The sequence below is a fragment of the Nerophis ophidion genome, linkage group LG26, assembly GCF_033978795.1.
Source record: "Nerophis ophidion isolate RoL-2023_Sa linkage group LG26, RoL_Noph_v1.0, whole genome shotgun sequence".
NCBI classification, from domain to species: Eukaryota; Metazoa; Chordata; class Actinopteri; order Syngnathiformes; family Syngnathidae; genus Nerophis; species Nerophis ophidion.
In genome coordinates, this window is record NC_084636.1 from 24,843,419 (window position 1) to 24,860,739 (window position 17,321).

General features: G+C 39.5%; 2 protein-coding genes and 1 long non-coding RNA gene across 10 annotated transcripts in view; 1 reads left to right on the top strand and 2 right to left on the bottom strand.

The window, feature by feature from the left end:
• The window catches only part of LOC133543604 (methyl-CpG-binding domain protein 3-like), a 21,752-nt gene extending 17,610 nt beyond the window's left edge, over positions 1 to 4,142 (bottom strand). For 2 of the 6 annotated variants that reach the window (XM_061888278.1, XM_061888277.1), the window contains exon 1: positions 3,996 to 4,024. In XM_061888278.1, coding sequence (XP_061744262.1) covers positions 3,996 to 4,009 — 14 coding nt within the window. In that variant the 5' untranslated portion in view covers positions 4,010 to 4,024. Of the gene's footprint in view, positions 1 to 53; positions 412 to 3,649; positions 3,709 to 3,995 lie in introns of those variants that run through there. The other 4 variants (XM_061888280.1, XM_061888279.1, XM_061888281.1 and 1 more) reach the window with 4 other exon arrangements.
• Positions 3,193 to 7,282, top strand: LOC133543608 (uncharacterized). The gene is made up of 2 exons (XR_009804423.1): positions 3,193 to 3,450; positions 6,550 to 7,282. It is a non-coding gene; the product is annotated as an uncharacterized LOC133543608 (long non-coding RNA).
• Positions 4,238 to 16,662, bottom strand: LOC133543605 (cytochrome b-c1 complex subunit 10-like). 3 transcript variants are annotated; one of them, XR_009804422.1, is made up of 4 exons: positions 16,539 to 16,661; positions 12,678 to 12,822; positions 12,552 to 12,589; positions 4,238 to 4,364 (listed from the first exon to the last, which is right to left on the bottom strand). XR_009804422.1 is itself a non-coding variant. In XM_061888282.1 (3 exons), the coding sequence occupies exons 1-2, from the start codon at positions 16,598 to 16,600 to the stop codon at positions 12,702 to 12,704; spliced, it is 183 nt and encodes a 60-aa protein (XP_061744266.1). In that variant the 5' UTR covers positions 16,601 to 16,662; the 3' UTR covers positions 4,238 to 4,364; positions 12,678 to 12,701. The 3 variants fall into 3 exon arrangements, 2 of the variants coding, with proteins under 2 accessions (XP_061744266.1, XP_061744267.1); XM_061888282.1 differs by lacking the exon at positions 12,552 to 12,589 and having other exon boundaries at positions 16,539 to 16,662; XM_061888283.1 differs by lacking the exons at positions 4,238 to 4,364; positions 12,552 to 12,589 and adding an exon at positions 6,512 to 6,831.
• Between the last annotated feature and the right edge of the window lie 659 nt (positions 16,663 to 17,321).

Sequence of the window (17,321 nt, forward strand, 5' to 3'; positions counted from 1 at the left end):
TCCGCGAACAAGCCGCCTCACAAGTCAAGTGAAAACATTGCGCTGTTAAATACCTAAAATAATAGACATCGCTTTTCCCGGCGGACAAACCCGACTTTCTGGTCACTTCTTCCATTTTCCAGCCCTTCGGGAGAGCAGTGCAGTCCCACCTTTTCTTCTCCATTTTAGTGGGCTCGAAATTCCACTCACTCACTACAAGTTAACGTGACACCTTTAAGCAGAAAGTCGTTTTTGTTGTTGTTGTTGTTTTTGTTGTAGCCTTTGTTATTTGGCTCTTATAGTGTCGAACATAGCTAACTCGTAAGCTAGCTAACGTCTGCTAGCCTGCCCCCTCGCTTTGGCTCTTTGTTAACGCGCGGATCCCTCCGCCGCCCCCGTCCTCCGGGGCCGCATCACTACCCTCGCCACCACTGAGGCCTTTTTAAATACATCCGCGAGGGAAGCAAGAGAAGAAAGTGCGCGGAGGCTGCCGGGAGGAAGAAAAGGATCACGGCAGGAAGTTAAAACATCCTGACGTCAAAATAAAAGCACGTCGTCTTTGCCTCGAAACAAGTCAAAAAGTAGGGCACATGTGGAATTAAAAGCAGTATAACAGTGGACTGATATCTTTATCATCACAAAAGTTATAACATGTATTAGGATTAACTCATGCTAATGGTTTAGTTCAGGGGTCACCAACCTTTTTGAAACCAAGTGCTACTTCTTGGGTACTGATTAATGCGAAGGGCTACCAGTTTGATACACACTTAAATAAATTGCCAGAAATACCCAATTTTCTCAATTTACCTTTAATAAATAAATCTATATATATATATATATATATATATATATATATATATATATATATATAAATATAAAAGGGCATTTCTGTCTGTCATTCCGGCGTACATTTTTTTTCCTTTTACGAAAGGTTTTTTGTAGAGAATAAATGATGAAAAAACACTTAATTGAACAGTTTAAAAGAGGAGAAAACACGAAAAAAATGAAATTTAAATTTTGAAACATATTTTATCTTCAACTTCGACTCTTTGAAATTCAAAATTCTACCGAAAAATATGAAGAGAAAAATTAGCTAATTTTAATCTTTTTGAAAAAATTAAAAAAATAATTAGTAATTTTTCCTGATTAAGATTAATTTTTAGTATTTTGATGACATGTTTTAAATAGGTTAAAATCTAATCTGCACTTTGTTAAAATATATGAATTGGACCAAGCTATATTTCTAACAAAGACAAATCATTATTTCTTCTAGATTTTCCACAACAAAAATATTAAAAGAAATTCAAAAGACTTTGAAATAAGATTAAAATTTTATTCTACAGATTTTTTAGATTTGCCAGAATATATTTTTTTAAATTTTAATCATAATAAGTTTGAAAAAATATTTCACAAATATTCTTCGTCGAAAAAACAGAAGCTAAAATGAAGAATTAAATTAAAATGTATTTATTATTCTTTACAATAAAAACAATAAATTTAATTGAACATTGATTTAAATTGTCAGCAAAGGAGAGGAAGGAATTTAAAAGGTAAAAAGGTATATGTGTTTAAAAATCCTAAAATCATTTTTAAGCTTGTACTTTTTCTCTAAAATTGTCTTTCTGAAAGTTATAAGAAGAAAAGTTAAACAATAAATTAATTTATTTAAATAAGTGAAGACCAAGTCTTTAAAATATTTTCTTGGATTTTCAAATTCTATTTGAGTTTTGTCTCTCTTACAATTAAAAATGTCGAGCAAAGCGAGACCAGCTTGCTAGTAAAAAAATAACATTTAAAAAATAGAGGCAGCTTACTGGTAAGTGCTGCTATTTGAGCCATTTTTAGAACAGGCCAGCGGGCTACTCATCTGGTCCTTACGGTCTACCTGGTGCCCGCGGGCACTGCGTTGGTGACCCCTGGTTTAGTTCATTTTGGACATGCCAACAACATTTGGCATTAGCATGACATATCGTTAGATCATTTCCGGTGTAACGTAACCTTTTTACCGGGGAAATAAATGCATAAAGAATGTGTAACAACATAATTAATTGACAGTTTCAGAAATGAAATGATTAAAGGACAAAATAAAAAAATGCACAAATATAGACCTTTTGTAAAAAAAAAAAAAAAATTTACATATTCGGTCATGCTATTGGTTTAGTTCATTTTGAACGTGCTGAGACAAGATTAAACAACATTTGGCATTAGCTCGCCATATAAGGAAATAATTTCCGGTGTATCAATACATTTTTACTGGGGAAATAAAAGCATAAAGAATGTGTAACAACAGAATTAACGACAGTTTCAGAAATGAAATGATTAAAGGACAAAAAAAAAGCAAAATTATAGACCTTTTGTAAGAAAAAAAATAGTAGATATTCGGTCATGCTATTGGTTTAGTTCATTTTGAACATGCTTAGACAAGATTAAACAACATTTGGCATTAGCTTGCCATATAAGGAGATACTTTCCGGTGTATCAAAACATTTTAGCTGTGGAAATAAAAGCATAAAGAATGTGTAACAACATAATTAACGACAGTTTCAGAAATGAAATGATTAAAGGACAAAATAAATAAAAAAGTACAATTATAGACCTTTTGTAAGAAAAAAAATTGTACATATTCGGTCATGCTATTGGTTTAGTTCATTTTGAACGTGCTGAGACAAGATTAAACAACATTTGGCATCGGCTTGCCATATAAGGAGATAATTTCCGGCGTATCAATACATTTTTACTGGGGAAATAAAAGCATGAAGAATGTGATAACAACAGAATTAACCGACAGCTTCAGTAATGAAATGATTAAAGGACGAACTAAAAATGCATGAATACAGACCATTTTGTAAAAAAAAAAAAAAGTATATTAATATATTAATAGTACATATTCGGTCATGTTAATGGTTTAGTTAATTTTCAACGTGCTTAAACCAAATTAAACCACATTTGGCATTAACATGCCATATAGTTAGACCATTTCCGGTGTAACATAACATTTTTACCGGGGAAATAAAAGCATTTTCAGTAATGAAATGATTAAAGGACAAAAAAAAATTGCATAATCGATAAATGAATACCGACCAAGTTGTAAAAACATATATACATATTTGAATAAATGTTGGCTTAATATTCTCCATGTTTTTTTATACATCCATCCATTTTTTTGTTTACCGCTTGTCCCTCTCGTATGCTAAATATTTCAAATACTATGATATTTTTGCAATGTATGAAACTGGAGCAATGAGCTGTTAATGAAATAGTTTGCTGAGGACTGCATTTCATATTTGAAACACGATCTTATCAGTGGCATTGTGAAAGCTACCGGAAGTGCTACCATCTACGCTATTTCTCTTGACGCTGGTGTCAGGTAACAGCGATGTTAACAATAATGTCTACAACAGCTACTCGGAATCGACCTAAACCGCCAGAGCAGATGTGGAACGACAACAATCCCATCATGTTGTTTTTTTGGTAACATAAATGTTAACAAACGTCTTGTCGTCGTCCGGCGTGCAGAAAGTTTGGCGAAATCGGGATAGCCATTTCCCCACCACAATGCCGACCGTTGTCACTCGGCTTCTTCTTCTTTCTTTTTTTTTCTTTTTTTATGAATGAACAAAGTAGAGCACCATTATACTGTCAAATGAAAGAAAAACTGGAATAAACATACCGTGCATGGATCGGATGGGGTTGTTTGTGCAGAAAATGAGACATTGGTCTGCAAGCGAGGGGGTCTTACGGATCTGTCAAAATGGCAACATTGTCGACGCGCCGCTGCGACAACATACTTAAATGCAACACAACAAACATCAACATTTGGAACATCGACATCGCAAAGATGCTAAAAACGCACGTCGCCGCATCATTACGTGAGCACTATAGTCACCCGATCGCTGCTACACATTCATATTTACTAAGACGTATATTTATTAAAGACACGTTAAGGGTGTTAAACGACAGAGGCCATTGCAAACACTTTGTAAACGCTTTAATGGGCTTTTATGTCATGTACTTACTCGTTTTTATCCATCTTGATGGGGGTTTTGTTCCTCTCGCTGTATTAAATCCCTTCTCCTCTCTCGCTCTGTCCCCTCCCCCTTCCACTGAAGAAATTATCCACGCAAATGTCTCCCGTCTGCATGATAACGCGACTATTGTGTCCTTGTCACAGCTGGAAAACACGCCGCTAGGACCGGACTATTGCTGTTCATGCTGTATGTGTGGAACACATTTTAATGAGTGGACAAACAAGGAAGGCTACACGTCAAGATTTATTGACATTAAATACGCATGGATCAAAACATTTATACATGATGCATCCTCGAAGTATAACTGGCCCCTGTCGAGGCTGTCCACCCGTGTGCTCGTCCCAAAGTGTTCTGGTCCTGCAAGGCAGACACACATAATCATGTTTTTTTTTTGTATTTATTTTTTATTAACAATAAGACTAAATACATACAAATGTTTGAATGTGTGTGTGCATGAATCAAGGGTGTCAAACTCATTTTAGATCTGGACCCAGATGGAGAAAAATCCACTCCCAAGTGGAAAAATGACGGCACGATAACTTAAAAATAAAGACAACTTCCGATTGTTAACTTTGTTTAAAAATATAACAACCACATTCTGAAAAAGGGCCCTGCGATGAGCTTGCGACTTGCAGCTGAGATAGGCGACCTCAAAAGGGACAAGCGGTAGAAAATGGATGGATGGATGGATTCGGGGGATTCACGGTGGAAGAGGGGTTAGTGCGTCTGCCTCACAATACGAAGTTCCTGCAGTCCTGGGTTCAAATCCAGGCTCGGGATCTTTCTGTGTGGAGTTTGCATGTTCTCCCTGTGAATGCGTGGGTTCCCTCCGGGTACTCCGGCTTCCTCCCACTTCCAAAAACATGCACCTGGGGATAGGTTGATTGGCAACACTAAAATTGGCCCTAGTGTTTGAATGTGAGTGTGAATGTTGTCTGTTTATCTGTGTTGGCCCTGCGATGAGGTGGCGACTTGTCCAGGGTGTACCCCGCCTTCCGCCCGATTGTAGCTGAGATAGGCACCAGCGCCCCCCGCGACCCCAAAAGGGAATAAGCGGTAGAAAATGGATGGATGGATTCGGAAAATGTATAAATCATAATGACATAACATGTTTCGGTTAATAGCGATTCTATCTTCATTTGACGTTATTTATACCGTATTTACTTTAATTGCCGCCGGGGCGCTAATTAATTTAAAGCATCTTCTCACTCCTGCGCTTACCAAAGGCATGCGGTAAAAGTAAGCATGAGCTAATTATTTTAAAACCTCTTCTCACTCCAGCACTTACCAAAGGCATGCAGTAAAAATTTGAGCGTGATGTAAGCTTGGACCTTAAATCCTACTGAATAGCTTTTTAATCTCATTCCCTTTATGCGATTTCAAATTACCGGTATTGAAATCAGCCTCCTCCATTTTGAAAATGATGACAGGGGAAGTGTCACTCGTGACGTCACAGGTTTGACCAAGCGGTAATACTAAGCATGCGCTAATTATTTTGCGAAGCGAGTTTGACCCAGCAGTAATTCGAGGCAGGCGCATACTGACTGCCCTGCGGCAATTCAAGGAAATACGGTACTTTCTGAATAAATTACGTGATAATGTTAATCGGTTAACTCATTGGTGTTCATTTCAGATCTATCATGTTTAAAAAAACATCAAAATAGGATGTTATTTATGTAGTTTGCTCATTTTCCTTGACTGGTACACTAACATCATATTGTTTTTACATATGCAGCATAATCTACAAAGCTACAAAGAATTACTATTGCAACATCAAGTGGACACATCTAGAACAGCACTTTCTTTCATTCAAAAATTTCGGCTCATTTTTATACTTGGCAAACGCATCCCGCCGGCCGTACGTTTGACAATCAAATTAAAAAAACAAGCGTCTTAAAAATACAAGCTTGGCCCCGACAAAACTCACGTTCCTCCGAGTTAACATTTATTGTACTTCATAAGAGAAAAGAAAAACACATATTTGGATCATCTTTAAATTGTTTGTAAGACAGCATGGGAGAAAATGTGTAACTAAACTTGATTGTGTCAGAGTTTTAATGGCAGTAGCAGCATTAAAGGCAGGGGCAAAGGCTTGGGGTTACAGTCCCAGAGTGCACTTTCAGTGGCTAAAAAGACAGATTACTTGGTGATTATGGTGCGTCCCATTTGCACTGGGTTAGGGTTAGGGTCGGAATTTCAGAGTTCCGAGTCGGAATTATAACTGGAACGCCCCTTGAAGTCGGAGCATTCTCACCACCACCTGAGTTGGTTCCAAAGATGGTTGCTCAAGATGTAAACGTCCATATAATATCCGTTATTTGCACTTCTGATTAGTTTTAGTTGCAGTAAATCAGCTATATACAACATAGTGTTGTACGTTTATATATTATAACATCCCAGTAGTGTAAACTGCATTTACATTCATGGCCAGAAATATTAGCACTCCTGCATTTCAGTCAGATAATGCACCACTTCTCCCAGAAAACTGTTGAAATGACAAATGCTTTGGTATTCACATGTTTATTTATTTTGTTTGCAAAAGCACTATAGAGAGCCCACTGCATCTCTGTCTGGACTGGAGCCTGCAGTGCCTCAGACTGGAAGTATCTGCAGAGAGTGGTGAGGACGGGGGAAAAAAATCATCAGGACTCCTCTTCCTCCTATGAAGGAGATCGCAAAAAGCCGCTGCCTGACCAGGACTCAGAAAATCTGCAGACTCCGCCCACCCCCACCAAGGACTGGTTTCACTGCTGGACTCCGGAAAGAGATTCCGTAGCAGAACCTCCAGGTTCTGTAAACGCTTCTTCCCTCAGGCCATAAGACTCTTGAAGGCATCAGAATAATACCCTTAATTCCTCCCAAAAACAGATTAACTCCATCCATCCATTTTCTAAAGCTTATTCCCTTTTGGGGTCGCTGGCGCCTATCTCAGCTACAATTGGGCGGAAGGCGGGGTACATCCTGGACAAGTCGCCACCTCATCGCAGGGCCAACACAGATAGACAGACAACATTCACACTCACATTCACAGATTAACTCGCTGGACTATAAAAAATATAAAGATAACATACATCCGTAAACGTGGATGCGTATGCAAAAGTGGAATATATTATCTGTACAGTAAATCTATTTATATCTGCACCTCATTGCTCTTTTATCCTGCACTAAAACAAGCTAATGCAACAAAATTTTGTTCTTATCTGTACTGTAAAGTTCAAATTTGAATGACAATAAAGGAAGTCTAAGTCTAAAACCAAAAAAAAAAAACCCAAAAAGCCAAATCTGATATTATTTCACACAGAACTCCAAAAATGGACTGGACAAAATTATTGGCACCTTCAACTTAATATTTGGTAGCACACCCTTTGGAAAAAATAACTGAATTCTATCACTTCCTGTAACCTTCAATGAGTTTATTACACCTTGCTATTGTAATTTTGGACCACTCTTCTTTTACAAACTGCTTCAGGTCTCTCAGAATTGAAGGATGCATTCTCCCAACTGCTGTTTTTAGATCTCTCCACAGATGTTCTATAGAATTTAGATCTGGACTCATTGATGGCCACTTCTGAACTCTCCAGCGCTTCGTCTTAAGCCATTTCTGTGTGCTTTTTGAAGTATGCTTTGGGTTGTTGTCCTGCTGGAAGACCCATGACCTTTGACGGAGACCCAGCTTTCTGACACGGGGCCCTACATTATGCCCAAAAATTACTTGGTAGTCCTCAAATTTCATGATAGCATGCATAAAGTCAAGGCATCCGGTACCAGAAGCAGCAAAGCAACGCCGAAAGATCAGTGAACCTCCACCAAGTTTGAATGTAGGGATGGTAATTTCTTCTTTGAAGACCTCATTTGGTTTTTTTGTAGACAGTGTGATGATGTGCTTTACCAAAAAGCTCCACTTTAGTCACATCTGTCCATCAGGCGTTCATCTCAGAAGGATTTTGGCTTCTTCTGGTCAGTTTTTGCCAACTCAAGTCTTGCTTTTTTATGTCTCTGTGACAGCAGCGGGGTCCTCCTGGGTCTCCTACCATAGCGTCCCTTTTCATTGAGATGGTGACGGTTAGTGCGAGCTGACACTGACACCCTAACCCTAACCTGTGTCTGCAGGTCAGCTTGAATTTGTTTGAAAGTGGATCAAGGTTCTTTATCCACAATTCTAACAATCCTTCGTTGCAGTTTTCATAAATTTTTCTCTTCCGTCCACATACAGGGAGGTTAGCTACAGTGCCATTGGCTTGAAACTTCTTGATATTGCGCACAGTAGACACAGGAACATTTAGATCTCTGGAGATGGACTTGAGTATGTCCATGTTTTTCCACAATCTTGGTTTTCTGAGAGTTCTTTGCTCTTCTTCTTTTCTCCATGCTCAGTGTGGTATTCACAACACAAAGGTTGAGTCAACTTTTCTCCATTACAGAACTCATTTCTTTCTCCAAAGAGCCGAACAGTTCCCAAATTACTTCTACAGTTGGGTATGGAAAGTATCCAGGCCCCTTTTAAATGTGTTGCTCATTGCAGCCATTTGCTAAAATCAAAAAAGTTAATATTATTTCTCATTAATGTAAAATTAGCAACCAATCTTGTTGTAAAAAACAAAACAAAAACAGATGTCGAAATTTTCACAATTTTATAAAAAAAAAAAAAAAATCACATGTACGCAAGTATTCAGACCCTTTGCTCAATACTTTGTTGATGAACGTTTGGCAGCAATTACAGCCTTAAATATTTCTGAATACGATGCCACAACCTTGGCACACCTATCTTTGGGAAGTTTTGCCCGTTCCTCTCTGCAGCACCCCTGAAACGTATCCTGGGCATGACGTTAAAGTGCATCCGGCAGTGGAGGCTCCTCTATGGGGTCTTGGGGCACTAGGAGGTTAACCCCTTTACTACTGTTACCCCAGGCGGCCCTTGGCAAAGGCCTAGTATGTGAATTTTATGTGAATTATATTTATATAGCGCTTTTCTCAAGTGACTCAAAGCGCTTTACATAGTGACACCCAATATCTAAGTTACATTTAAACCAGTGTGGGTGGCACTGGGAGCAGGTGAGTAAAGTGTCTTGCCCAAGGACACAACGGCAGTAACTAGGATGGCACAAGCGGGAATCGAACCTGCAACCCTCAAGTTGCTGGCACGGCCACTCTACCAACCGAGCTATGCCGCCCCCTAGTACCTGACTGCCCCCTAGCCAGGGATACGGTGAAGACCTCAACGGCGGAGCATGGGGAAGACGGTAGATGTAAGAACTACCAAAACGGCTGCTATGGCGGAAGAAGGCACCCCCCACATCCATGAGGGCCCAGTTATGGGGAAATAACAACCCAAGACCTCAACGGTGGAACAGGCGGAGGATGATTGCTCACCCTATGGAGCGTCACAACGACTGGGATTGCGGATGAAGGCTGCAGCAGAAAAGGATCCCCAGTCGTCTTGGACTCCATGCCACTGGACCCTGACCCGGATCTGTTAAGGATCGTGTGGTGACTGTCTGTGCACCAGTCTCCCCACATTAAACAAAGTCACACACAGGCATCCTCCATAAAAGGGATACCTCCTACCAGGAGGATCGTCATACTCGCTTCGAGTGACCGCCAATGATGACCCCTCAAACTCAATCAGATTGGATGAAAAGTGTTGGTTTTCATCCAGGATGTATATGTATATTGCTGCATAAACAGGTATATTTCCCTATATCCTGACTAGTCTCCCAGTTCCTGCCAATTGAAAACTATTGGCCTAGTGATGAGTGGTTCCTTGTTTCCTCCAAAAAGTTCAACTTTTGTCTCATCAGACAAGATCATTTAGTTTCTCATGGTCTGAGTCTTTCAGGTGCATTTGGGCAAACTTTTTTTTTTACTAAGAAATGGCTTCCGCCTGGCCACTATATCTTTTTGGCTTTATTGGTGGTTTGCTGCAGAGACGGTTGTCCTCTGTAGCTCTGACAAAGTGACCATCGGGTTCTTGGTCACCTTACTGACTAGACTAAGATGCATGCAGCAATGTACAGCGATATCCTATGTGAAAACTATTGCTTCGTATCCAATCTGATGGAGCTTGAGAGTGGAACATCCCAAAGAAAGGTATGTCAAGCTTGTGGCATCATATTAGACTTGAGGCTGTAATTGCTGCCAAGGAAGCATCATCAAAGTATTGAGCAAAGGATCTGAATAGTGAAGTGAAGTGAATTATATTTATATAGCGCTTTTCTCAAGTGACTCAAAGCGCTTTACATAGTGAATACTTATGTACATGTGATTTTTGAATTTATTTTTAATAAATTTGGAAAAAAAATTACATCAGTTTTTTTGTCATGATGGGGTGCAGAATGTTCATTAATGAAAAATAAAATTAACTTTTTTGATTTCACAAATGGCAGCAAACAAACAAAGAGTGAACATCTTAAAGGGGTCTCAATACTTTACTGTACCTAGTGGTATATGTTTGTTTACTATTATTATGACTACTTGTGCAAAAGCCCAGTGACAAGCACAGAAAAAACTCATGCTAAAGCTAGCTAGCTGGTTGGTTGTTGCAGATGCAACCACCAATGCCACAAATTGTAGCTTTTCAAACATCTTCACTGCTAAGTTAATGATAACTTTACAGCGACTAATACAAAGGGTGCAACGATTCGTCGACAATAACATTTGTGGCCGACATAGCTGTGACGTCATTACTTGTGTTTTTCCGGAGGGAAGCGAGTCAGCACCGCCACTTGCATCGAGATCGCGACTGAAAACATGTCAAGTGTGGGAATATTTCCTCCTACTTCTGTTAAAATGATGAATGCCCTGCTCATTTTGCAAAGCAGATCTTGTTTGTATGACACTATATCTGTTATACGAGAGCATTTGAAGGAAAGAAATGTCGGACATCTGAATGATGCAGTTTCAACTCAGTAAGATTGTTAGCTTGTACCTTGCAAGCTGGCTAGCAAGTGTGAGACGAAGTTGGATGAAAAATAGTTTTAGCTATCATTTTAGCCATAGTCCGTCAGCTAAACGCTGTCTTAATCAATTCAAGTAGTTTTTAGAGCAGTGTCAGTTTGCGATGCAACGAAAAGGAACAATAATAATAAGATAATCGATGACTAGTCGACTATCAAAATAGTTATCAGTTGCAGCCCTAACTGATCCTATAATTACTACAATAATAACTGGTGCATCCTTGTGTGTGCTTCTTTTTACCCCAAAGCATGTAAACTTAAAGCAGTTATTACATTATTATCCGTTGACTTGAAATACTGGGCAAAATTGTCCAATAGTGTATTGCACAGGTGACAAACTCAAGGCCAGACGATATGACCTTCCACATCCTTTTATATGGCCTGTGAAATCCTATATATAATGTGAGTAAATAAAGTACTTTCTATTGTTCTTATTTAACGTATTACAATAGTTATTTAAATTTTCACAGAACAAACTGCATGTACCGCATGCAATTGCATACCTCCATCCATCCATCCATCCATATTCTACCGCTTATTCCCTTTGGGGTCGCGGGGGGCGCTGGCGCCTATCTCAGCTGCAAACAGGCGGAAGGCGGCGTACACCCTGGACAAGTCGCCACCTCATCGCAGGGCCAACACAGATACATAAACAACATTCACACTCACACACTAGGGCCAATTTAGTGCTGCTAATCAACTTTTAACCTTTAAAGGGGAGCTGACCTTTTTTTTGGAACGTTGCCTATCGTTCACAATCATTATGAAAGACATGATGACAGAGTTTTAAAAAAATGTTTAATGCATTTTTACCAATAAATGAATGCAATCAAAAGTTTGTTTACAATAGAGCCCCCGGGCATGCGGCCCCTTAGTTAATCTGGCCCGCCGGACATTCCCAAATACTTTTTTTAGATATTAAAACTGTAGCTGCCATTACGATGTGCAGTGATGTTTTTAATTGACTAAGTCCTGAACTATACAAAGTATTTCTATGGTTGGAATCTGTGCTTTTGCATGATATACTAGTTATTATGGTAATCTAAGTCACAGCAGCTCAGACGGGGCACCAAGCTGTGTGGGTGGGAACACAAGGGTGTTTCCAGAGCCAGCCTGAAAATGGGGGTGTCAGGGACAGACGCGGAAGGAGATTTTTAAAAGAAAGTTATAAAGCTTAGAGATATATCAAAGTGTAGGTGGGGGATGTGACATGGTTGTCAATATTCAGTGACTTATCGTTCATAGTTAATATTGTAAATCCCACATTCTTTATTTTCATGTACATTCTGGTTGTCTCATTCAGTAAAAAAAATCAAAATTCCTTTCTGTTCTTTAAGTGGTCTGTCATAACATTTTTAGCATTCAATCAGACAATAATGTGAGGTTTTGCATTAGTGTTCTTAAAAATAGTTATACCGGCCCCCAGACACATTTTTCTTCTCTAAATGTGTCCCAAAATAATTGCACAGGCCTGTCTTAACGCCTTGCCTTCAACTGCCATACAAGTATTGCAAATGTTTCAGCGTGACTAATTGAGTGCGAGTGTGAATGTTGTCTGTATATCTGCGCTGGCAACTTGTCCAGGGTGTACCTTGTTTTCTGCCCAAATACAGCTGGGATAGACTCCATCTCCCCCGCGAGCCCGAAAAAGGACAAGCAATAGTAAAGGGATTGATGAAAAAATAAATCAAAGTGATTAAAAAAAAAAAAGACTCACAATTGATTGGGGGAAAAAAAGACTTCACTCATCCTTGTTGAACTTCCCCTTAATGTATGGCACATAGTCAAGGAATAATCGCCAGTCTGTGAAGTGGACAAGCGCCACGCCGCCCAATGACCCCCAGGCGACCATGTTTGGTACCCTAGATGAGCACAAAATAGAAGAAAAAACACATTTAAAACAAAAACTCAGAAATTGAACCCCTAAATAGGAATAACGTCAATAATTAAAAAGTCCTAATGATAGCCACACACACACTAGGTGTGGTGAAATTGTCCTCTGCATTTGACCCATCCCCATGTTCACCCCCCTGGGAGGTGAGGGGAGCAGTGAGCAGCATCGGTGGCCACACTCTGGAATCATTTAGGTGATTTAACACCAAACTCCAACCCTTGATTCTGAGTGCCAAGCAGGGAGGTAATGTGTCCCATTTGACCCGGCCAGGGTTTGAACTCACAACTTTACAGTCTCAAGGCGGATGCTCTAACCACAAGGCCACTGAGCAGGTTTGAGCAAGATATAGAATTAGGACTTTACCCTTACATTTGATGCAAGGGTCTCCATCTTTTTTACTGTGAACCCAACTTTGCCATAAGTAAAACCAGCAGGGAGTCACTAGCTTAGAACGGTGTATGGTAAGCATCTACCAAAGTTAGCTGAAAACGCAAACGTTTAAGAAATGGTCTTTTTTTTTGACAATAACATCCGCCCCATCTACAAAGTAATGAAGTGTTCCAACCAGTGGCAATTCAAATATATGAAACGCCAATGTACCAAATGTACACACCTATTTGATCCAAACTACACATTGGGGACCCCTCCATTAGCTGTTTGGCAGTGTTAAGCAATGTATTCATATTTAATGTGGGATCTGAGCCGAGGATGTCGGTGTGGCTTGTGCAGCCCTTTGAGACACTTGTGATTAAGGGCTATATAAATAAACTTTGACTCATCGATTGATAGTAAAAACCCTCTTGTATCTATATTCAGCCTTATATTTCACAGTAGGTTGTTAGTACAGTGTTTTTCAACCTTTTTTAAGCCAAGGCATATTTTTTTTCATTGAAACAATCCCGAGGCACACCACTAGCAGAAAATATAAAAAAATTAAACCGTCTCAAAGTAGGTGTACTGTCACCACCTGTCACATCACACCGTGACTTATTTTGAGTTTTTTAGTGTTTTCCTGTGTGTAGTGTTCTAGTTCTTGTTTTGCGCTCCTATTTTGGTGTGGAATGTCATGTCATGTACGGATGCACTTTGTGGACGCCGTCTGCTGCTCCACACGCTGCAAGTCTTTGCTGATGTCAAGCATTTTGGTTTTGTTTACTTTGCAGCCAGTTCAGTTTTAGTTTATTTTTTGCATAGCCTTAAATGCTTCTTCTTAGGGGTACTCGCCTTGTTTATTTTTGGTTTAAGCATTAGATACCTTTTTACCTGCACACTGCCTCCCGCTGTCGTTTGCATATACTGATCACAACCAACCATGTTCCCGACATCTACAAAGCAATTAGCTACCAGCTGCCACCTACTGATATGGTAGTGTTACACATTTACTCTGCCGATCCTTAGAACAGTGTTTTTCAACCACTGTGCCTTGGCACACTAGTGTGCCATGAGACACAGTCTGGTGTGCCGTGGGAGATTATTTACTTTCACCTATTTAGGTTAAAAATATTTTTTCAAACCAATAATTATAATCTGCAAATTATGTATTGTTGTTGAGTGTCTGTGCTGCCTAGAGCTCGGCAGCTAATTGCTCTGTAGATGTCGGAAACAGCGGTAAGCACTGTGTAGTTAAAAATGTATCTAATGCTTAAACCAAAAATAAACAAAAGGTGAGTGCCCTTAGGAAAAGGCATTGCGGCTTAGGGAAGGCTATACAGAGCGAAACTAAAACTGAACTGGCTACAAAGTAAACAAAAACAGAATGCTGGACGACAGCAAAGACTTACAGCGTGTGGAGCAGACAGCGTCCACAAAGTACATCCATACATGGCATGACAATCAACACCAACATAGGAGCGCAAGACAAGAACTAAAGCACTACACACAGGAAAACACAGAAAAACTCAAAATAAGTCACGGTGTGATGTGACAGGTCATGACAGTAGACCCACTTTGAGAAAAGTGCTATAGTGATGCATGCTTGGTTATGGTTTAAAGACCTACTGAAACCCACTACTACCGACCACACAGTATGATAGTTTATATATCAATGATGAAATCTTAACATTGCAACACATGCCAATACGGCCGGTTTAGTTTACTAAATTGCAATTTTAAATTTCCCGCGAGGTATGCTGTTGAAAACGTTGCGGAATGATGACGCTTATGTAGATGCGTGCTTGTGACGTTATGGGTTGGAGCAGACATTTCAGCCCAGCACCACTCACGGCTAAAAGTAGTCTCTTTTCATCGCATAATTACACAGCATTTTGCACATCTGTGTTGCTGAATCTTTTGCAATTTGTTCAATTAATAATGGAGACTATAAAGAAGAATGCTGTTGGTGGAAAGTGGTGGATTGCAGCTGCCTTTAGGAACCAAAACACAGCCGGTGTTTCTTTGTTATGAAGCTTTGACACAGAGCGGTCAAGCGAACATGTTTCTCTACGTCAACCAGTAAGTTTTTGGATGGGAAAATTGTGACTTTAAGTCGGCTCTTACCGGAGACTTTAGCAGATTATGCGACCTCCTCCTGCAGCTGTCAAAAAGGCTGCTGTGATCTTGGCTCCTCCATTGGCTTCTCTCAGAGACATTGGCGTTCACTGCAGCCCTCCGACTTTCAGGTATTACTTCATAATCTCACTAAAACACTTTTAACACAATAAACAGATAAGGGATTTTCCAGAATTATCCTAGTAAATGTGTCTAATAACATCTAAATCGCTCACACTGCCGTCGCCTGGAGCCGTCGACTTTTCTTTTTATTTTTTTTAGTGCTACACTCTAACTTTCCTTATCCACAAATCTTTCATCCTCGCTCAAATTAATGGGGAAATAATCGCTTTCTCGGTCTGAATTGCTCTTGCTGCTGGTGGCTATGATTGTAAACGATGTGAGGAGCCCTACAACACGTGACGTCACGCGCACACCGTCTGCTACTTCCGGTAAAGGCAAGGCTTTTTTATTAGCGACCAAAAGTTGCGAACTTTAACGTTGATGTTCTCTACTAAATCCTTTCAGCAAATATATGGCAATATCGCAAGATGATCAAGTATGACACATAGAATGGACTTGCTATCCCCGTTTAAATAAGAACATCTCATTTAAGTAGGCCTTTTTACTATCAACTGAGTTTCGTTTTTTTTAACGATTTCTGCTGGTGGTGTTCCTCCAAATTTTTTCAACGCAAAAAAAGTGCTGTGGCTCAAAAAAAGGTTGAAAAACACTGCCCTAGACAGCACAGACACTCAAACACAACACGTTTGCGGAATATAATTACTGGTTTGCAAAAAACATGTTCAACCCAATTAGGTGAAATGACATCTCCCACGGTACACTGGTGAGCCGCGGCACAGTGGTTGAAAAACACTGGGTTAGTACATCAATAATACAGTAAATTAATTTGAACAAATCAATAAGTAGCTTAACTGTCTATAACTACTTAAGGACGAAATCAAGTTCACTGGCACCGGTGCCAGCAAAAATGATCAAATAAATGACATAAAACAAAATGTTACTATTAAGAGTCATGCTAAATCACAGTGAAAACTAACTGGGAAGCTAACGTGGCTAAGCTAACGTTAGCTTTCTTCCAGCCTAATGGGTCACAGAGAAGGACACCGCTATAATTACGCTGGCATTTGGCTCAACACAGCCGCACATTCCGCTACGGTTATTAGTTAAACCTACCACGTTCTTAAAATCCCAATGTTCTTGGCTCCGACGAACTTATTGAGCATTTTCTGGAACATTCTGACCTTCACCGTTTGTTTACTCCTCCATGCAAGTGTAGCTGAGGACCCCGCGCTGCCCTTTTACATGCCTGATCAAATTTAGCATGCTTGCCGAGGGTCGTTTCAGGTGATGTTTTTTTTTTTTTAAATTTTCTGCACATGTAGCAAACTGCGGCTTCATAAATATATAAAAAAAAACATTATCAAAACTACCATCACCCCTTCGTTAAAATGTTTTCCTTTATTGTCCTTTCAATGTACACAATTCCCCCCCCCCAAAAAAAACCAAAGACATAGGAAAAATGGTATAATCTGTTATTAAAAATGGAACATTTATTGCTACATTACTGTTATATACAGGACAGATGTCAACTATATTTATATATTTATAGATATTTCGAGAGAGGCACTCTGAGGGGGCCCTGCCGGAGTCAATCCACACAAAGATAGCTTTGTCTTATGAATGCAATGTCATTTAATTTTTTTTTTTTTTTTTTTACCAACTTTTTGTGATCAAAATATGGGAAGGTATCTGAACTTAAAAGTAATATCATATACCAAAAGTATCCCAAGCCTGTTGAAATTTTTCTTTTAAATCTAAAGTAAATTGGGAGCTGTTTAGAAATCAAAAGGTCAAGCCATTTTCAATTCAAATGAGATGTTCAAATGCAACAAAAAAGTAGGAAAGAAGTGAAACAGTCATTGCGGCAGGGCAGAAGATGGCGTGCACACACACACA

Coding starts and splice junctions, on each gene's coding strand:
- LOC133543605 (XM_061888282.1), bottom strand. CDS start 16,600: ATGTTCCAGAAAATGCTCAATAAGTTCGTCGGAGCCAAGAACATTGGG. Junction 12,823..16,538: donor ATTGGGATTTTAAGAACGTG/GTAGGTTTAACT, acceptor GTGCTCATCTAG/GGTACCAAACATGGTCGCCT.